We start from the raw sequence: 23,031 nt of genomic DNA on the forward strand, positions 1-23,031 counted from the left end.
CCGCCGTACTCAGGAAAAGTAGTATAATGTGTTTTGGGGTGTATTTTTACACATACCCATGCTGGGTGGGAGAAATTTCTATGTAAATGGTCAATTGTGTGTAAAACAAATCAAACAATTGTCATTTACAGAGATATTTCTCCCACTTAGCATGGGTATGTGTAAAAATACACCCCAAAACACATTATACTACTTCTCCTGAGTACGGCGGTACCACATGTGTGGCACTTTTTTACACCCTAAGTACGCTAAGGGGCCCAAAGTCCAATGAGTACCTTTAGGATTTCACAGGTCATTTTGCGACATTTGGTTTCAAGACTACTCCTCACGGTTTAGGGCCCCTAAAATGCCAGGGCAGTATAGTAACCCCACAAATGACCCCATTCTAGAAAGAAGACACCCAAAGGTATTCCGTTAGGAGTATGGTGAGTTCATAGAAGATTTTATTTTTTGTCAAAAGTTAGCGGAAAATTGATTTTTATTGTTTTTTTCACAAAGTGTCATTTTCCACTAACTTTTGACAAAAAATAAAATCTTCTATGAACTCACCATACTCCTAACGGAATACCTTGGGGTGTCTTCTTTCTAAAATGGGGTCATTTGTGGGGTTCCTATACTGAACTGGCATTTTAGGGGCCCTAAACCGTGAGGAGTAGTCTGGAAATCAAATTCCGCAAAATGACCTGTGAAATCCTAAAGGTACTCATTGGACTTTGGGCCCTTTAGCGCAGTTAGGGTGCAAAAAAGTGCCACACATGTGGTATTGCCATACTCGGGAGAAGTAGTACAATGTGTTTTGGGGTGTATTTTTACACATACCCATGCTGGGTGGGAGAAATACCTCTGTAAATGACAATCTTTTGATTTTTTTACACACAATTGTCCATTTACAGAGTTATTTCTCCCACCCAGCATGGGTATGTGTAAAAATACACCCCAAAACACATTGTACTACTTCTCCCGAGTACGGCGATACCACATGTGTGGCACTTTTTTGCACCCTAACTGCGCTAAAGGGCCCAAAGTCCAATGAGTACCTTTAGGATTTCACAGGTCATTTTGCGGAATTTGATTTCCAGACTACTCCTCACGGTTTAGGGCCCCTAAAATGCCAGGGCAGTATAGGAACCCCACAAATGACCCCATTTTAGAAAGAAGACACCCCAAGGTATTCCATTAGTAGTATGGTGAGTTTATAGAAGATTTTATTTTTTGTCACAAGTTAGTGGAAAATGACACTTTGTGAAAAAAACAATAAAAATCAATTTTCCGCTAACTTTTGACAAAAAATAAAATCTTCTATGAACTCACCATACTCCTAACGGAATACCTTGGGGTGTCTTCTTTCTAAAATGGGGTCATTTGTGGGGTTCCTATACTGCCCTGGCATTTTAGGGGCCCTAAACCGTGAGGAGTAGTCTGGAAATCAAATTCCGCAAAATGACTTGTGAAATCCTAAAGGTACTCATTGGACTTTGGGCCCTTTAGCGCAGTTAGGGTGCAAAAAAGTGCCACACATGTGGTATCGCCGTACTCGGGAGAAGTAGTACAATGTGTTTTGGGGTGTATTTTTACACATACCCATGCTGGGTGGGAGAAATAACTCTGTAAATGGACAATTGTGTGTAAAACAAATGAAAAAATTGTCATTTACAGAGATATTTCTCCCACCCAGCATGGGTATGTGTAAAAATACACCCCAAAACACATTCTACTACTTCTCTTGAGTACGGCAATACCACATGTGTGGCACTTTTTTGCAGCCTAACTGCGCTAAGGGGCCCAAAGTCCAATGAGCACCTTTAGGCTTTACAGGGGTGCTTACAAATTAGCACCCCCCAAAATGCGAGGACAGTAAACACACCCCACAAATGACCCCATTTTGGAAAGTAGACACTTCAAGGTATTCAGAGAGGGGCATGGTGAGTCCGTGGCAGATTTCATTTTTTTTTGTCGCAAGTTAGAAGAAATGGATTCTTTTTTTTTTTCTTTTTTTTTGTCACAAAGTGTCATTTTCCGCTTACTTGTGACAAAAAATAATATCTTCTATGAACTCACTATGCCTCTCAGTGAATACTTTGGGATGTCTTCTTTCCAAAATGGGGTCATTTGGGGGGTATTTATACTATCCTGGAATTCTAGCCCCTCATGAAACATGACAGGGGGTCAGAAAAGTCATAGATGCTTGAAAATGGCAAAATTCACTTTTTGCACCATAGTTTGTAAACGCTATAACTTTTACCCAAACCAATAAATATACACTGAATGGTTTTTTTTTTATCAAAAACATGTTTGTCCACATTTTTCGCGCTGCATGTATACAGAAATTTTACTTTATTTGAAAATTGTCAGCACAGAAAGTTAAAAAAATCATTTTTTTGCTAAAATTCATGTCTTTTTTGATGAATATAATAAAAAGTAAAAATCGCAGGAGCAATCAAATAGCACCAAAAGAAAGCTTTATTAGTGACAAGAAAAGGAGCCAAAATTCATTTAGGTGGTAGGTTGTATGAGCGAGCAATAAACCGTGAAAGCTGCAGTGGTCTGAATGGAAAAAAAGTGGCCGGTCCTTAAGGGGTAGAAAGACTGTGGTCCTCAAGTGGTTAATGGGTGGTGCAGCATGAGTTCCCAATAGAGTATAGGGGGGGACAGTGCATCAGGGGGGTGCCGGAGTTGGAAAAAAGGGAGTTGACCAATTCGGGTTTCCGTCGCCGCTTCTGCAGAGCGGTAACGTTTTTTTCCGGTTTTTGTCGTGGACAGGGCCAGAGCTTGACTGAGTGGTCTATGCTGGGCTGGGGCTGTTTTTTTTTGTGCGTTTTTTTTCGTCCACTGATTGGTCAAATATGTTTTTTCCAGCTCCTATCAATTGTAACACAAAGAACAAAAACTGACCGCAGTTCTTGGGGCAATTATACAGATGATAGCATTGCCGTTTACAGAGTGACAGTGTATCAGTACGCTGTTTGCCATGTGACTACCTACCATGTGGGTATTCAGGGATCTGCATACAGGCATGCGACGCTGGTATGCTTAGCCCTGCACCCTGTGTAGTTTAAGTGCAAAGTGCTCCTTCCTACAGGGAGGCAGCCGTTTTTTTGGTAGTCTAGGTAGTGGCACGGCAAACATTGATCAGAGGGTACAACACACAGAACTTCTAGCAGAGCTGGTATCGCGAGGAAGTTCTAGATAAGTAAATGCGATAATGAGTAAGAGCATTGCAGGCTCACCTGCAAAGCAGCATCAGGTGTGGCATCCGTAATCTCTGCATGCGACGGCCGCGCATGGACAGATAAGGGGGGATGTGGAGTGAGCTGCAATGGAGTGAGAGCTTCCAAAGGTGAAGTCCGCGGGAGCATATTTTAAACAGGTAAGTACTGAGGATAGTACTGAGGTAGGGGGGTGAAGTTTAACTCCAATCTACCAATAAGAGTAAACAGAGTTCATGAGAACCATAAAACAACGAGATCAATTACGGTATATATTGATCATTTTAAAGTGTAAAGAGTACAAGCCGCAGGGCGAATCCCAAATCATTAATAAGCATTGATTTGTTTGTATTTCGATTTCAGGTGTTTGGCAATATGGAATGGAGACAGCTGCAGTGCTGGCAGCAAAGATGGAGATGTCAGTCGGATAAGCGAAAGGTTCCAGATGCCAATCTAAGCTTGGAGGAACACGAGATTCCTGAAATCGGAAAGAGACTAAAACACGAGATTCCTGAAATTGGAAAGAGACTAAAACATGAGATTCCTGAAATTGGAAAGAGACTAAAACACGAGATTTCGGAGATCGGAAAGAGACTAACAAAACTGTCTGAGCAAAGCATAATGCAAATTGCTAATGTTTTTCTTTCCCAAGGTGGTGCTTTTATAATGAGGAGTACCGTGCTGATGGTGATCCTAGGTTGCCATTTCGTCCTAGGAGAACGAAGAGAGGACATTCTCATGTATAATAAGGGGTTAATGAGAATGCAAGGCCCAAGCATGTTAATGTTGGGTGACAAAGGTACTGATCCTTTCACACCTATATGACACTACAGGGCCTCTTTACTGCATTTTGCTATATGTCACTACAGGGCCTCTTTACTGCATTCTGCTATATGTCACTACAAGGCCACTTTACTGCATTCTGCTATATGTCACTAGAGGGCCTCTATACTGCATTCTACTATAAGTCACTAAAGGGCCTCTTTACTGCATTCTGCTATATGTCACTACAGGGCCTCTTTACTGCATTCTGCTATATGTCACTACAGGGCCTCTTTACTGCATTCTGCTATATGTCACTACAAGGCCTCTTTACTGCATTCTGCTATATGTCACTACAGGGCCTCTTTACTGCATTCTACTATAAGTCACTACAGGGCCTCTTTACTGCATTCTGCTATATGCCACTACAGGGCCTCTATACTGCATTCTGCTATATATCACTATAGGACCTCTTTACTGCATTCTGCTACATGTCACTACAGGGCCTCTTTATTGCATTCTACTATAAGTCACTACAGGGCCTCTTTACTGCATTCTGCTATATGTCACTACAGTGCCTCTTTACTGCATTCTGCTATATGTCACTACAGGGCCTCTCTACTGCATTCTGCTATATGTCACTACAGGGCCTCTTTACTGCATTCTGCTATATGTCACTACAGGGCCTCTTTACTGCATTCTGCTATATGTCACTACAGGGCCTCTTTACTGCATTCTGCTATATGTCACTACAGGGCCTCCTTACTGCATTCTGCTATATGTCACTACAGGGCCTCTTTACTGCACTCTGCTATATGTCACTACAGGGCCTCTTTACTGCATTCTGCTATATGTCACTACAGGGCCTCACTAATGCATTCTGCTATATGTCACTACAGGGCCTATTTACTGCATTCTGCTATATGTCACTACAGGGCCTCATTACTGCATTCTGCTATATGTCACTACAGTGCCTCTTTACCGCATTCTGCTATATGTCACTACAGGGCCTCTTTACCGCATTCTGCTATATGTCACTACAGTGCCTCTTTACTGCATTCTGCTATATGTCACTACAGGGCCTATTTACTGCATTCTGCTATATGTCACTACAGGGCCTCATTACTGCATTCTGCTATATGTCACTACAGGGCCTATTTACTGCATTCTGCTATATGTCACTACACGGCCTCATTACTGCATTCTGCTATATGTCACTACAGTGCCTCTTTACTGCATTCTGCTATATGTCACTACAGGGCCTCTTTACTGCATTCTGCTATATGTCACTACAGGGCCTCTTTACTGCATTCTGCTATATGTCACTACAGGGCCTCACTAATGCATTCTGCTATATGTCACTACAGGGCCTATTTACTGCATTCTGCTATATGTCACTACAGGGCCTCATTACTGCATTCTGCTATATGTCACTACAGTGCCTCTTTACCGCATTCTGCTATATGTCACTACAGGGCCTCTTTACTGCATTCTGCTATATGTCACTACAGTGCCTCTTTACTGCATTCTGCTATATGTCACTACAGGGCCTCATTACTGCATTCTGCTATATGTCACTACAGTGCCTCTTTACTGCATTCTGCTATATGTCACTACAGGGCCTCTTTACTGCATTCTGCTATATGTCACTACAGGGCCTCTCTACTGCATTCTGCTATATGTCACTACAGGGCCTCATTACTGCATTCTGCTATATGTCACTACAGTGCCTCTTTACTGCATTCTGCTATATGTCACTACAGGGCCTCTTTACTGTATTCTACTATATGTCACTACAGGGCCTCTTTACTGCATTTTGCTATATGTCACTACAGGGCCTCTATACTGTCTTCTGCTATATGTCACTACAGGGCCTCTTTACTGCATTCTGCTATATGTCACTACAAGGCCTCTTTACTGCATTTTACTATATGTCACTACAGGGCCTCTTTACTGCATTCTGCTATATGTCACTACAGGGCCTCTTTACTGCATTCTGCTATATGTCACTACAGGGCCTCTTTACTGCATTCTGCTATATGTCACTACAGGGCCTCTATACTGCATTCTGCTATATGTCCCTACAGGGCCTCTTTACTGCATTCTGCTATATGTCACTACAGGGCCTCTTTACTGCACTCTGCTATATGTCACTACAGGGCCTCTTTAACCACTGCACTCTGCTATATGTCACTACAGGGCCTCTATACTGCATTCTGCTATATGTCACTACAGGGCCTCTATACTGCATTCTGCTATATGTCACTACAGGGCCTCTTTACTGCATTCTGCTATATGTCACTACAGGGCTTCTTTACTGCATTCTGCTATATGTCACTACAGGGCCTCTATACTGCATTCTGCTATATGTCACTACAGGGCCTCATTACTGCATTCTGCTATATGTCACTACAGGGCTATTTACTGCATTCTGCTATATGTCCCTACAGGGCCTCTTTACTGCATTCTGCTATATGTCACTACAGGGCCTCTATACTGCATTCTGCTCTATGTCACTACAGGGCCTCTTTACTGCATTCTGCTATATGTCACTACAGGGCCTCTTTACTGCATTCTGCTATATGTCGCTACAGGGCCTCTTTACTGCATTCTGCTATATGTCCCTACAGGGCCTCTTTACTGCATTCTGCTATATGTCACTACAGGGCCTCTATACTGCATTCTGCTCTATGTCACTACAGGGCCTCTTTACTGCATTCTGCTATATGTCGCTACAGGGCCTCTTTACTGCATTCTGCTATATGTCACTACAGGGCCTCTATACTGCATTCTGCTCTATGTCACTACAGGGCCTCTTTACTGCATTCTGCTATATGTCACTACAGGGCCTCTTTACTGCATTCTGCTATATGTCACTACAGGGCTTCTTTACTGCATTCTGCTATATGTCACTACAGGGCCTCTTTACTGCATTCTGCTATATGTCGCTACAGGGCCTCTTTACTGCATTCTGCTGTATGCCACTACAGGGCCTCTTTACTGCATTCTGCTATATGTCACTACAGGGCCTCTTTACTGCATGCTGCTATATGTCACTACAGGGCCTCTTTACTGCATTCTACTATATGTCACTACAGGGCCTCTTTACTACATTCTGCTATATGTCACTACAGGGCTATTTACTGCATTCTGCTATATGTCACTACAGGGCCTCTTTACTGCATTCTTCTATATGTCACTACAGGGCTATTTACTGCATTCTGCTATATGTCACTACAGGGCCTCATTACTGCATTCTGCTATATGTCACTACAGGGCCTCTTTACTGCATTCTGCTATATGTCACTACAGGGCCTCTTTACTGCATTCTGCTATATGTCACTACAGGGCCTCTTTAGTTTACAGCATTCGCGGTAGTTACCTTTGGCCTCAGAGCATACGCCCAGAAAGCCGTCATCGGTGAGAAGCTTGAAGAGCGGTCGCACGCCATACGAGTCCCGCCCCAGATAGACCTTCCTATTGGCTGTGTCTAGAAGGATGAATGCGAAGACTCCGTCCAGCAGGGCGGCGGTCTGCTCAATTCCATGCTTGCTGTACAGATGGAGAATGACCTCCCCGTCCACCAGGGTCTGATACTCAAATCCAAAGTGCTTCTGCAGCTGTGAGAGGAAGGCAGAGACATGGGCATAATATATAGAGACATGGGGTGCGGCTATTACAGTACAGCAGGCATAAGCAGAGACATGAGGCACCCATACACTATACAATATTATTGCCAGACACATGGGCCTCACTCATAGCTGGTGCAGCCATCACAGTACAGCAGGAATACGCTGAAAAGCGATGTCAAGGTACCCATACACTATACAATATTATTGCCTAATAGATTCAACAAAAACGTCTAATCGGGCAGAAATTGGAAGATGTTTTTTTTTCTCTGCCATCGCCCTGCAATCTTGGTTGTAATATCGATCGCGGGTCAATCAGTTCCGCGGTTGAATAGTGTATGGGTAGCTTGAGGCTTCACTGACACAATATTGTTTTCTGCTGGTATTTATAAACGTTATCACAAAGGTTTGGGCAGGGTAAGGAGATAAACATTAGTTTTGAGCACAAATTTCGCATAGATCGAAATTGGCAATTACCATGCGAAAACATAATGTGAAATTTGGGTAAAATCTTTATTAATAATGTCTGTAATTGTAATCCTTCATAGTTTTGTGTAATTTTGCACCAACTTTAACAGTTAATATTCTCCTTAACATACCTAGCAATTTTGGTGGCAATAGCATGTATGAGGGCCTTGCTTCCCATCGCTAATGTCGGCACAAAATTACGCGAAAATTACAGGAAATTACGAATGATTACATGATAATAACTTAAGGTGGTCAAACACCTATACAACTTTTTTTGAGCATTCCGATCTAATTTTCTGATTGATCTGAAGGTTCGATCAGAATCTTTGAGGTACCACGCACATGTATTTTCTAGATTGCTGCAATTTCAGGGTAAAAGATGGTAAACTCTAAAAAAATTGGTTGGTTGGAAAAATCGAGAGAAAAATGTGCTGAATAGTTACATACAATTTCTTCTGGTTGAATACAATTTCACAATGCATCACACACCATACAATTCTCAATATAATTGGTCCAAACGCAAATTAAAAAAAAAATTGTAAATTTGATTGGATTTCTCAATAAAAAAGAAAGCTTTCGATCATATTTATCGAATTAGTGTAAAATTGGATCTTTTCATTGTTTGGTGTGTGCTGTGGCCACCTTTAAGCTTGGTTCACACATAAATCTACACAATTCCGATTCAGTCCTGTCCAGTCCTGTCAGTTTTACCTTTTGAATTACTGAAACTTTTGCATGATATTCTAATGATATTCTAATTTTCAAATGTTTCAAGTTTCACCTAAATGGCCACCTTAACCACTTAAAGGGGAACTGAAGAGAGACTCAGGGCCAGGCCGAGGCAGAGGCTGGAGAGGCTCCAGCCTCAGGGCGCAGTGTAGGACGGGGTGCGCACAATTCACTCAGCTATCATTCCCCTATTGTGTTTGAAGCAGAAAGAAATAAGAGAAGGGGATACATAGCAGTGACTGCAAGCCAGATAACTAGATATTAAGGTGTTGGGGAGGTTGTGGGCCCTGTGGCACCTCTTAGTGTAATAGCGATCAGTGTGTGACGGCTGGGGAGGCAGGGATGGAGGGGCGCACTTTGGTGTCTCAGCCTTGGGTGCTGAAGGACCTTGTCCCGCCTCTGGAGAGACTTATATGGAGGCTGCCATGTTTATTTCCTTTTAAGCAATACCAGTTGCCTGGCAGCCCTGCTGATCCTCTGCCTCTAATACTATTAGCCATAGCCCCTGAACAAGCATGCAGCATATCAGGTGTTTCAGACTTTAACCTGCCTCCAGAGGGGACAGCCGTGTCACACGACTGTCCCGACTCCCCAGTACAGCGCTGCCTTAGATCGCATCGCTGTACACAGTAAATAGACAGCCATTTCGCCGTCTAACAGTCTCCTAGCGGCGATTGCCACTGGGAGAGTGGAGATGCGCGTGTATTGGTGCGAGAAATCTCCTGCAAAACCCCGCCCCAGGACTTGACGCCAAATGGCTTTAGCCGGTCCTGGCGCTGCCGCCGCGATCACGCCCATCGGCATGATGCGGTCATAGGGAGGTTAAATAATCTTTGGACGGTTCTATAAAAGCAGTTTTACAGCGAATTCAGATGTATGGCTGCCAGCGTCCGTCCATGTCGATTAGCACTGGGATCCACCACCTCCCACATTGAGATGAATGGCAAGTGTTCATCTCAAAGCATTTACTGATGTTTGCCAGTGATTGTGCGAACGCTATGGTCTATCGAATTTCACAAGATGCTGCGTGTAGCATCCAGCATTGTTTTGTGTTCGGCATTCCAATCGGTCCTAGAGACTTCCAACGTGACACAACGCGAAGGAATGGCGGGAACCACTGGCAAACACGTTTCTGCTCGGTAACTCAAAAGCGTTCAGCATCGGCTAAGCGAGACGCCAGCAGCTGTACATGTGGTCGTGTGAACCAGGGTTTTCCTGCCTTGGGTGGAGATGGTGAATATCACAAGAGACACGTTACCTGCTTGTAGTTGTAGATCTCGCCGTTGTAGCACAGCCACAGGTAGGGGAACTTCTTGACCCGCAGGGGTTGCATCCCGTACAGCTGGTCCACGATGGCCAGGCGGTGGAAGCCGAAGCAGCAGTTGGTGAAGCCATTGACGTTCTCAAACCGAAACGCGTCCGGCCCCCGGTGGGCGATCTTCATGGCACTCAGGCATTGTACGGAGAGGCACTCGTCACTGCCAAACAGGGCCCAGATCCCACACATCCTGGACTCGGGACCTCTGGGGGGGAGAGAGGAGACACTGAGGTCAGAGACATCTCACAGGACTCACAAATGTCACATCTCAAACGACAACCAAAGCTAAATATTCATTCTATCTGCTAGTATAAACCAGGTGCCTGGGGCCCAGTGGGTGACAAGCAGTGGAGGCTCAAGCTGTACATTTTTTGGGGGGCACAATGGCTGGCTGGCGACGCTCATTTGGGTGATCAAAATCGATGTTTGTATGGCGAGCTTTGTTGTTGTTTTTTTGCCTAAATCAGGTGATAAATTTAAGGCTAACTAGTTCAGCAATGATAGGAATCAAAGTAAACATCACAAACATAACTCAGAGGCTTTTGAGCAGAGCAGGTTACCCAAATGATGGTGCTATTATGGAAGAACAAGTATAGTATGCTTTAATCCTTACTTGCAAGCTGCTCATGTGTGGACAGATCACAGACAAATCATTCCAGCCCCCAGTCTGTGTCTCTCGACTCTACAAGCAAGGGGAGGGGGAGAGGCAGGAGGGAGAGAAACACTGGGTGTGTAATTCTTTATCTTAGTAGCTAAGCATTGCTGGAGAATAGGGCTTTGTATTTTACAGACAGGGTAATACCATTAATTGGCTAATTTAAAAGAAAATCAGTAAGCTTTAAAGGGAACCAGAGACGAAGCTAATGAAGAAAATGAAAAAGCTTTTATACATACCTGGGGCTAACTCCAGCCCCATAAGCCTGGATCGCTCCCACACCGCCGTTCTCCGATGCCTCTATCGCCGCTACCAGATCCCGTCACTTCTGCCGGACGCCGCCAATTGTACGCAAGAGCAGGGACTCCCTACATAGCCTTACGCATGCGCCTGCGTAGTATGGAGGCGCATGCGTAAGGATATGGAGGGAGCCCCTGTGCATGCGAAAAATTGGCGCGTCCGCCGGAAGTGACAGGACCCGGTACCGGCGGACAGAGGCAGCGGAGGACGGCGGCGTGGGAGCGATCCAGGCTTATGGGGCTGGAGGAAGCCCCAGGTATGTATAAAATCTTTTTCCCAACGTCTCTGGTTCTCTTTAAGCTGGTAAGCCTTCTTCTGTTGACTGACAATGTTATAACAAGCAATCAGAAGGAGGTAGAGAGATTTTTTGCAAATATAAGTGTCATCCAGATACATTAATTACAAGGGATCTTGCAAGGATTGTGAGGTATTTATGGCAAATAGATATGAGCTTTGGTTTACTTAACACCTACCTAGACTTTGGCTGACATGGAGCATTTTTTACAGACCCTATCCTATTCAGGAGGGGCACAGTGATTCGGGGGGGGGGGCGCCGCCACTGGTGACAAGAGGACCGACTGGCACCATTTTTGACCCCTCCCCTACTTCAGCTTACCAGAAAAACTATAATAGGGATCTAAAGCCACTACCTTGACTTGGGTCCCATTTCAGCTTTATCCTTCTTTGGTTCCAACAACAGCCACTATATCAGTTGTAACTAAAAGAACTACAAATTATTGCAGAGAAATGGCTGTTAGAAGTCTTGTCAGGTTAAAGAGACCAGGGTTTTTTCCTTTAATTCTGAGTATAATCTGAATGACTACAGGGATAGCGGAGACTTGTAGACAGGAGGGTCCAAGTTTGCCAACAGTTTATGGATTAAAAAGGTTTAAGACAAGTCAACTTGAACAGAAGCTGAAGACAAAGTGCTTGATTCACAAAACAGTGATAACTGAGTTATCACTCCTAAAAGCTTTGCACGTGCAAACGTGCGTGCAAGCCATTTTGCGCCCGTGTTGCGCTTGCAAAGTTTTAGCGCTTGCATGTTAACTTTAGCGGTCTCGTGTAACATGCGATAAGTGCGCTTTGCACATGATAACTATGGCGCTTCGCGTGCTAACCTGTTAGAATTTCAGTTGTCAGTTGTGGAAATTCATCATTGGATGTAGATTCAAACTTTTTGATAAACATTACTTTTTTGAAAAAAGAGACTTTGGCAGCAGTCATCACTTGTAAAATGAAGCTGCAATTCCTGGAACAAAAATGCTGCTGACATTTCACTTCTTGAAAATTAAAAGTAAACAAAAAGGACTTCCCAGTCCCGTGGCTGGCACCACATCACCGGGATAAGATAAATATTTGATTTATGGATCTGGGTCAGTGAGACTTACAGGGCAAAGACTTTGCCTCCAGCAGTCTGTGTCACTACTGAACTCTAGGCAGAGGCAGAGGATTCAGAATCAGTGTCAGAGGGCACGAGATCTGTATCCGACGGAAAGAGATCTGTGTCAGAGGACTGGGGATCTGTGTCAGAGGACAGGGGATCTGTGTCAGAGGACTGGGGATCTATGTCAGAGGACTGGGGATCTATGTCAGAGGAGTGGGAATCTGTATCAGAGGACTGGGGATCTGTGTCAGAGGACTTGGAATCTGTGTCAGAGGACTGGGGATCTGTGTCAGAGGACTGGGGATCTGTGTCAAAGGATAAGGGATCTGTGTAAGAGGATAAGGGATCTGTGTCAGTGGGATAGGGAAGGGATCTATGTCAGAGGGCTAGGGATCTGTGTCAGAGGACTCGGGATCTGTGTCAGAGGATAGGGGGTCTGTGTCACTGGACTGGGGATCTGTGTCAGAGGACGAGGGATCTGTGTCAGAGGACAAGGGATCTGTGTCAGAGGAAAGGGGATCTGTGTCAGAGGAAAGGGGATCTGTGTCAGAGGACAGGGGATCTGTGTCAGAGGACAGGGGATCTGTGTCAGAGGACTGGGGATCTGTGTCAAAGGATAAGGGATCTGTGTAAGAGGATAAGGGATCTGTGTCAGTGGGATAGGGAAGGGATCTATGTCAGAGGGCTAGGGATCTGTGTCAGAGGACTCGGGATCTGTGTCAGAGGATAGGGGGTCTGTGTCACTGGACTGGGGATCTGTGTCAGAGGACGAGGGATCTGTGTCAGAGGACAAGGGATCTGTGTCAGAGGACAAGGGATCTGTGTCAGAGGACAGGGGATCTGTGTCAGAGGACAGGGGATCTGTGTCAGAGGACAGGGGATCTGTGTCAGAGGACAGGGGATCTGTGTCAGAGGACAGGGGATCTGTGTCAGAGGACAGGGGATCTGTGTCAGAGGACAGGGGATCTGTGTCAGAGGACAGGGGATCTGTGTCAGAGGATTGGGGATCTGTGTCAGAGGACTGGGAATCTGTGTCAGAGGACTGGGAATCTGTGTCAGAGGACAAGGGATCTGTGTCAGAGGACAAGGGATCTGTGTCAGAGGATAAGGGATCTGTGTAAGTGGATAAGGGATCTGTGTCAGTGGGATAGGGAAGGGATCTATGTCAGAGGACAGGGGATCTGTGTCAGAGGACTCGGGATCTGTGTCAGAGGATAGGGGGTCTGTGTCACTGGACTGGGGATCTGTGTCAGAGGACAAGGGATCTGTGTCAGAGGACAAGGGATCTGTGTCAGAGGACAGGGGATCTGTGTCAGAGGACAGGGGATATGTGTTTAGATTGCCCACCTTAAGCCACACATCCCTTAAATGGTTATTTCTGATTGTTTCAGGTGACACTTTAGGAACAATGGCTGTACAGGCAAGGTGATGGGCTCTCTGCTAAGCAGCCTGTTCTGTCCTATGGAGGGGGGAGAAGGGTAATACTGCTGCAAGCTGCACCTGCACATTAAACAATGGCCAGAAAAATATTATACACTAGCTGGACGCCCGGCGTTGCCCGGGTATGTATTTGGCTAGTGTTGGCTCTGCCCACTTTTCCTAACCCTAACACACAATTACTTAATGACCAAGTATGTGAGCTTTGCGGTCTTTGGCATCAATAATTTGCAATGAGATAAAATTAATCTGATTGGATGTGGCTCCACCCCTTTTCTGAATTTGAACCCCAATCACCCAATGGCCAACTGTACCAGGTACAGGTGATTAACAGTGCAAGAATGGCAGCAATTAAATATTCCCCTTAAAAATCAATAGGTGGATTTTGAGTGGCTTTTATAGGCTCCACCCACTTTTCTGAATGTTAATCCCAGTCACCCAGTGACCAACTGTGCAAAGTTTAAAAACCCTGCCATTAACAGTGTAAGAATGGCTGCAGTTTACATTTGCGCAATGAAATTTGTATTTTTCTCCTCCCACTTATTTCCTAACATTGTTCAGGTATGTATTTGGCTGGTGTTGGCTCTGCCAACTATTTCTAACCCTAACACGCAATTACTCAATAACCAAGTTTGTGAGCTTTGCGGTCTTTGGCATCAATAATTTGCATTGAGATTAAACAAATCTGATTGGCTGTTTGTGGCTCCACCCCTTTGTCTGAATTTGAACCACAGTCACCCAATGACCAACTGTACCAGGTTTAAGGCTTGTGCCATTAACAGTGCAAGAATGGTAGCAATTGCATATTCCCTTTGAAAATCAATAGGTGAATTTTGATTGGCTTTTGAAGGCTCCACCCACTTCTCTGAATATGAATCCCAGTCACCCAGTGACCAATTGCGCAAAGTTTGAGAACCCTACCATTAAAAGTGTAAGAATTGCTGCAGTTTACATTTTCTCAGGGAAATTTGCATTTGTCTCCGCCTACTGATGTATTTGGCTGGTGTTGGCTGCGCCCACTTTTCCTAACCCTAACACACAATTGGTCAATTACTCAATGACCAAGTTTGTGAGCTTTGCGGTCTTTGGCATCAATAACCTGCATTAAAATGAAACAAATCATGGCTGTGTGTGACTCCACCCTGTTTTATGAATGTAAACCCCAGTCACGCAATGATCAACTATACCAGGTTTGAGGCTTGTGCCATTAACAGTGCAAGAATGGCAGCAATAAAATATTCCCCTGAAAAAGCAATAGGTAATTTTTGATTGCCTTTTGTAGGCTCCACCCACTTTTCTGAATATTAACCCCAATAACCCAGTAACCAACTGTGCAAAGTTTGAGAACCCGACCATTGTAAGAATGGCTGCTGTTTAAATTTTTCCAGTAAAATTTGTATTTGTCTCCACCCACTTATGACCCGGCGTTGCCCACTTATGTATTTGGCTGGTGTTGGCTGTGCCCACTTTTCTAACCCTAACGCACAATTAATCAATTACCAAGTTTGTGAGGTTTGCGGTGTTTGGCATCAATAATTTGCATTGGAATGAAACAAATCTAATTGGCTGTTTGTGGCTCCACCTCCTTTCTGAAATTGAACCCCAGTCACCCAATGACCAACTGTACCAGGTTTGAGGCTTGTGCCATTAACAGTCCAAGAATGGCAGCAATGTAAATATTCCCCTTGAAAATCAATAGATTAATTTTGATTGGCTGTTATAGACTCCACCCACCTTTCTGAATATTAATCCCAGTCACCCAGTGACCAACTGTGCAAAGTTTGAGAACCCTGCCATTAACAGTGTAAGAATGGCTGCAGTTTACATTTTCCAGTGAAATTTGTATTTGTCTCCGCCCCCTTTTTGGTTATGCAAATAAAAAGTATCCTATACTTTATTCCAGTTAGTGTACTATGTGTGTGCCAAATTTCATTCTAATCCGTTTAGCCATTTTTGCGTGATCGAGTAACAAACATCCAAACATCCAAACTTTCCCATTTATTATATTAGTAGGATAGGATTTCGGCAGATGGCGAAGGCTTGTAGGGGAGGCCACATGGGGGGCACTTGTAGTCATCCCAAATGACTGTGAATTATTGCCTTTGTAATTTAGTCATGGTGGACTGGACTCGAGCCACCAGAATTTTGGGGATTGGCTCTGTAAATCCCTGAGAGTCATACTTGTGAAAACCACGTGGGCTTTTTGTTCAAGGCCAAATCGCATGCGAGAATGCACAGAATGTTTTCCTATCAGCAAACTGCCATTTCAGGGAACCTCTGCGTTTCGGGGATCTGATTTTGGTGCATTTTTTAAAACATTCATCACTTTACTACATTGCGCATGGGATCTGTGCTAAATCATTAGCTACTGTGATTAAACTACAGTCATTGGCTCACAGTGATCACATGGTCAGGAGGAAATGAAATCAGCTTCTGACCGGCTCACAGAGCTCTGCCGTCATACCAACAGCAGGGCGAGTGGGCTGCAGTGACGGAAGGGCGGCACGATCGCTGGTAGCGGCAGGAGTTTGCAGGGGGTTAATTGAAATCTACGCCCTGTCAGGGATAACAGGTCCCAAACAGGGCGTAGATTTCTATTAGCAACATCCGGGAGAGGTGAAAATAACTTTTCAGAAAATTTTTCGCCTGGCCGTGTTTGGTTTTTTGTTTTTTTTGCGTGTGAGAGCTGTGCGGATCGCAAATAAAGCAAGTTAATGGAAATGCAGAAAAATCACAGTTTTGTATGTAAAAATGCATACAATTTTGAGCTTAACTAGATACATAATCATGTACATGAACTTAATTGGTAGGCATGGAAAAATCTCAATCCAAAAATTTGCACAAAACTACTGTATGCACAAAAATTGCATAAAAACCAAAGGAAGATACCTGCAAAATTACAAAATGCAGATATCCAACATGGGGAAAAAATGCAAAATTTTCATGGTTTAAGAGAACCTGTACTGAGTAAAATTATTTAAAATAAACACATGCGGTAACTTCAAATGAACATTACATAGTTACCTTTCCATCAGTTCCTCTCAGAAGCTCACCATTTTCTTCTGACAATTATCCCTTCCAGTTCTGACAATATTTTGTCAGAACTGAAATATATCAGTTGCTCTCAGTTATATATCAGTTGCTGTCAGTTACAGCTGAGAGGACAACTGATGTGTCCATGTTTCCCTGTGGCTCAAGTGGGCGATGTTACAGTGTAACAGTGTGCTGACCAGGAAGCTGTTATGGGTAATGGCCATTTTCAAAATGGAGGACGGAGAATTCCATTGATCACAGTGGACAAACAGGACGCAGGAGAGGAGAAAGAGATTGATAAGTAGACTACACGGGAGGTAAGTATGACCTGTGTATGTTTATTTTGTCTTTTAATTTTCAGTTCAGGTTTTCTTTAAATGTAAATGCGGCCTTACTCCTCCCAGTCTAAAGATCTGTACACACACTAGATAAATGTGATAGTCAATCGATGTTCCAAATGATTATGTAGCTTGAAAACTGCTCACGTAAGTGGTAAGGGCCTGCGGCCCCTGACGAAGTTGTATCCATTTTTCAGAAACACATCAGTGTTACACAAGGAGAGAAAAGGGAAACCGAGAGCCCAATATAGTGTAGTATGCACTGCAAATTATGAAAATGTGAAAGAGTATGATGAATATACCGGTACTCACAAGTCAGGGTTACCTCCAAGGGAACCGCTGTATAGGCAGGTGAGGAGATTATCCTGTCCCCACTCAGGAGTAAGAAGTCGCTCTCTGTAGATAGGAGAAAGGGGTATCCCCCTCCACCAAGGGTGGATAATAAGTTTGTGAAGAGATTACAGAGGCAGGTGTAACCTGGAATCACTGAAGTTGTATACTCCCAACTTTTATTGCCTGAGGAAGCGGGTTTAAGCCTGCGAAACGCGTTGCAGTCCCCCTTTTTTTGGAGTATGCTAATAAATTTGTATTTATTTGAATAGACAGTTTCAGTGTCTTCTTGTATGAGGTAAGTCCACCACTGCCTCAATAGTATTTTTAAATGTTTTTATAGTTTGTTCTTATCCTTTTGGCGCCTCTGTAATCTCTTCACGAACATCAATGTTACAGATGCTGAAAGCAGAGAGAAGCAGACACAGCTGCGTCAGTGGGCTCAGGCCCCGAGTGACATTTCCCACAACCTGCACACACACTCTGGATCCTGGAACAATGTCGTCTGAACGACTTGTACATACCGGCCTACTGCATTATATCTCCCCAATAGTCGATCTGCCAGGTGCGTTGGGCAGAATACCCGATATTGGTCGCTCGTCGTAGTCATTTAGCTACATTTACAACGAAATCTGATGTTCGTCAGATGTTTCACCTGACTTTTGTCTAATGTGTGTAAACTGACATTTTTGCAAATCTAAAGAATCTAATAAAGTTTGTAACATCACTCAGTGAAGGTCCCGAAATGCCCGACTTGTGCTGGGTTGCCACAATTCTTGGCAGGTAAGACGACATTGGCGTGTTGGGAATGTTTCGTGGCCCGGAGGGTGAATAGAAGGCGATCTCACGCAGGACTGACCCCGGCACAGACCGGCGGATTTCACCGCTGACTTGATAACAATGCAGGAGGCAGAGGGGGGATTGTAAACCCTCCCAGGCTGGTACTTGTACAGCTGCCAGCGCATTCCTGTCTGACACGGGGTGGGGTGGAAAGGAGGGGTGTCCGGGGGTCTTTCCATCTCACAAGGACCTGGAAATATCATTCTACTCATCGTAAATACTATAAACAGATTGTGTACGTAAGTTCTCATACTACAGGTGTATGTAAGCTTAGAAGGGCAGGCTCTTTCCCTTGTGTCTCCACTCTCCTCTAGTCTGTAGGTTCACAAGGGCAGGCTCCTGCCCCTATTGTCTCCACTCCCATCAAGACTGTAAGCTCACAAGGGCAGGCTCCTCCTCCTACTGTCTCCACCCCTCTAGACAGTAATTTCACAGAGGCAGGCTCCTCCCCTAGTGTCTCCACCCACTCCCCTGTAGACTGTAAGCTCACAAGAGAAAGCTCCTATTTCTAGTGTCTCCACTCCCCTCTAGACTGTAAACTCACAAGGGCAGGCTCCTCCCCTACTGTCTCCACCCACTCCCTCTAGACTGTAAGCTCACAAGGGCAGGCTCCTCCCCCTAGTGTCTCCACTCCCCTCTAGACTGTAAGCTCAGAAGGGCAGGCTCCTCCCTTAGTGTCTACACTCCCCACTAGACTGTAAGCTCACAAGGGCAGGCTCCTCCCCTAGTGTCTCCACCCACTCCCCTCTAGACTGAGCTCACAAGGGCAGGCTCCTCCCCTAGTGTCTCCACTCCCCTCTAGACTGTAAGCTCACAAGGGCAGGCTCCTCCCCTAGTGTCTCCACTCTCCTCTAGACTGAGCTCACAAGGGCAGGCTCCTCCCCTAGTGTCTCCACTCCCCTCTAGACTGTAAGCTCACAAGGGCAGGCTCCTCCCCCTCAGGTGGTCAGGTCCCTGTGTGATTTTTGTATTGTGTACTATATTAACATATCTATCTTTGGACTTCACTATTGTCTGATTGGCTCTTTGTACAGGGCTATGGAAGATGATGGTGATATAAAAATAAAAGATAATTATGTTAATAACCAACCAAAATCCCTATTTCTCTGATTTTCAAAGTGACCCCACAAGATTTGATTTTAAGGCAATTTGCTAAAAGCATTTGGTTGTACAGGAAAAAAGACGCTTTTTATATTCAAACAAGAGCTCTAAACAAGTTTCCCGTTTTCATCGATATAAGTTGATCAGGAGTGGCTGATTCTTTCAGAAGATTGAATGGTTTAGGACAGATAGTTTCTTGATTTATAGACCCAAGCAGGTTTTTCTGAGTTTGCAGTGATTTTTTTTTCATAATTAAGGGAAAAATTGAACACACCCTTGTGATATTTATATCGGGCTAATGTTTCAAATGTTAGGGTTCCCACTAACGGTACAATCTTCACTGAAGGGTCCCCCAAGCGATCAGATAAATGTCCCAAAAGATAAACTCTGCTGATGTCCCAAATAAACTGCGAACAATTCTAAAGGTGTTCAGGTTCAATCTTTCAAAACGATTTTTATGATCGAATTGTATAGAAAACTGGGCCGTGTGTGGAGCAAATTTTTGTGAAACAATTCTTTGGTCGATTGGAAAAGAAAAAAAATATTGATCCAAAAGTTGGATTTTATGATCAAATTTAAAACCTTCTTAAATCGTTACAATGGGAAAATCAATATTTGCCTTGCGTTTAGTTTTGATCATTCAAATCACGTCGAAAAATCAAATCTGAAGATAAAATTGTACCGTTAATTTCACCCTTTAAGGCTCAACACTCACAATACAATCTTGGTTGTTCAATCTCATAACTTTCTTGTAGTATAAGAGCTTATCAAATTATTTTCAATCTGTTGCCCCGTACACTACATAGAGTTGGTAAATCTGTACAACCAAGATTGTATGGTGTGTGTTGAACCGTATGGTGATCGTTCTACCACAATTTAGTCAGTCAAAAAAAAAATTTTAAATCGGTTGTGAATACAGATTGGTTCCTTGGTTGTGAACCAATCAATGTATTACAATATTTTACTTCCGATCACATTTATCTGATCGCTTGGGCGATTCTTCGCTGAAAATTGTGCACCTGTCGCAGTCTGGACGCAGCAGCACCACAAGCCCCGCCCTCCTCCTCTGCTGGGACTTGTGGTGCTGGCCGGTGAGAGTTGTAAAGTTACCTGCGGCAGTGCTGCTTGTCTGATGCAATCGGTGACATATGTTTCACGGATACCCAGAGCGAGCAGCAGCTGCAGAACGCAGGAGAGAAGGCAGATTATTATTCTCACGCAGTGATTTGTGTGTTACCGGGAGGGGTGGCGTCCTATCGGCGGTCTCGGCGACGGCAAACGCTGTCCTCGGTGAGCCTGCTGTCTGCTGATCTACCGGCTGCACGCTGCAACCATCTCTCCCAGTGACTGGCTGCCTCAGCTGCTGATTGGACAGAGGAATCCCCGTGCTTATTGTATGACTGGCTGAGCACTTTCACTTCTCATTACTGGAACGCACACTGGAGACTCCCAGCACAATGCCGGCAGCTTAAAGGGGAACCCAAACTCACACTGCAAGATCACTTCCATGTGGCCAAATGTCCAATAGCTTGCTATTATTATTATTATTAGTAGTAGTAGTAGTAGTAATAGTAGTAGTAACATTGTTTTGATTGCATCCTGTTATATTGTTGTATAAATATTTTTATACAACTGCAGCTAGTTTCCTTTCAGTATAGACACAGAGTAACACTTATACTGTACATACTGCAGACAGCAGACATCAGCACACACTCCACCTAGTTTACTATCAGTACAGGAACAGAGTAACAGCTCATACTGTACATACTGGAGGTAGAAATGATCAGCACACACTGCAGCTACTTTACTATCAGTACAGACACAGAGTAACAGCTTATACTGTACATACTGGGGGTAGCAGAGATCAGCACACCCTGCAGCTAATTTACTATCAGTGCAGGCACAGAGGAGCAGGTTATAATGTACATACTGGAGGTAGCAGATATCAGCACACACTGCAGCTAGTTTACTATCAGTACAGACACAGAGTAACAGCTTATACTGTACATACTAGGGGTAGCAGAGATCAGAACAAACTGCAGATAGTTTACTATCAGTACAGGCACAGAGTAACAGCTTATACTGCACATATTGGAGGTAGAAGTGGTCAGAACACACTGCAGCTACTTTACTATCAGTAAAGACACACAGTAACAGCTTATACTGTACATACTGCAGACAGCAGAGATTAGCACATGCTGCAGATAGTTTACTATCAGTACAGGCACAGAGTAACAGCTTATATTGTACATACTGGGGGTAGCAGAGTTCAGCACACACTGCAGCTAGTTTACTATCAGTACTGGCACAGAGTAACATGTTATACTGTACATACTGGAGGTAGCAGATATCAACACACACTGCAGCTAGTTTACTATCAGTACAGACACAGAGTAACAGCTTATACTGTACATACTGGGGGTAGTAGAGATCAGTACACACTGCAGCTAGTTTACTATCAGTACAGACACAGAGTAACAGCTTATACTGTACATACTGGGGGTAGTAGAGATCAGTACACACTGCAGCTAGTTTACTATCAGTGCAGGCACAGAGTAACAGCTTAGACTGTACATACTGGGGGTAGTAGAGATCAGTACACACTGCAGCTAGTTTACTATCAGTACAGACACAGAGTAACAGCTTATACTGTACATACTGGGGGTAGTAGAGATCAGTACACACTGCAGCTAGTTTACTATCAGTGCAGGCACAGAGTAACAGCTTATACTGTACATACTAAGGGTAGCAGAGATCAGCACACACTGCAGATAGTTTACTATCAGTACAGGCACAGAGTAACAGCTTATACTGTACGTACTGGTGGTAGCAGAGATCAGCACACACTGCAGCTAGTTTACTATCAGTACAGGCACAGAGTAAGAGCTTATACTGTACATACTGGTGGTAGCAGAGATCAGCACACACTGCAGCTAGTTTACTATCAGTGCAGGCACAGAGTAATAGCTTAGACTGTACATACTGGAGGAAGCAGAGATCAGCACACGCTGCAGCTAGTTTACTATCAGTACAGGCTCAGAATAACAGCTTATACTGTACATACTGGAGGTAGCAGAGATCAGCACACACTGCAGCTAGTTTACTATCAGTACAGGCACAGAGTAACAGCTTATACTGCACATACTGGGGGTAGCAGGGATCAGCACACACTGCAGATAGTTTACGATCAGTACAGGCACAGAGTAACAGCTTATACTGTACATACAGGAGGTAGCAGGGATCAGAACACGCTGCAGCTAGTTTACTATCAGTGCAGGCACAGAGTAACAGCTTATACTATACATACTGGAGGTAGCAGAGATCAGAACACGCTGCAGCTAGTTTACTATCAGTGCATGCACAGAGTAACAGCTTATACTGTACGTATTGGAGGCAGCAGAGATCAGCACACACTGCAGCTAGTACACTATCAGTACACGCTGCAGCTAGTTTACTATCAGTGCAGGCACAGAGTAACAGCTTATACTCTACATACTA

The 23,031-nt window shown here is 44.2% G+C and overlaps 1 protein-coding gene across 2 annotated transcripts in view; it reads right to left on the reverse strand.

The window, feature by feature from the left end:
* ASNS (asparagine synthetase (glutamine-hydrolyzing)) overlaps positions 1–23,031 on the reverse strand; it is a 106,203-nt gene that overhangs the window by 74,029 nt on the left and 9,143 nt on the right. Inside the window, exons 1-3 of one of the 2 annotated variants that reach the window (XM_068235064.1) lie at positions 20,771–20,903; positions 10,053–10,317; positions 7,351–7,588 (exon numbers count right to left, since the gene is read on the reverse strand). In XM_068235064.1, coding sequence (XP_068091165.1) covers positions 7,351–7,588; positions 10,053–10,301 — 487 coding nt within the window. In that variant the 5' untranslated portion in view covers positions 10,302–10,317; positions 20,771–20,903. Of the gene's footprint in view, positions 1–7,350; positions 7,589–10,052; positions 10,318–20,770; positions 20,904–23,031 lie in introns of those variants that run through there. The other variant, XM_068235066.1, reaches the window with a different exon arrangement.

Source organism: Hyperolius riggenbachi, chromosome 5 (genome assembly GCF_040937935.1).
Source record: "Hyperolius riggenbachi isolate aHypRig1 chromosome 5, aHypRig1.pri, whole genome shotgun sequence".
Lineage (NCBI taxonomy): Eukaryota > Metazoa > Chordata > Amphibia > Anura > Hyperoliidae > Hyperolius > Hyperolius riggenbachi.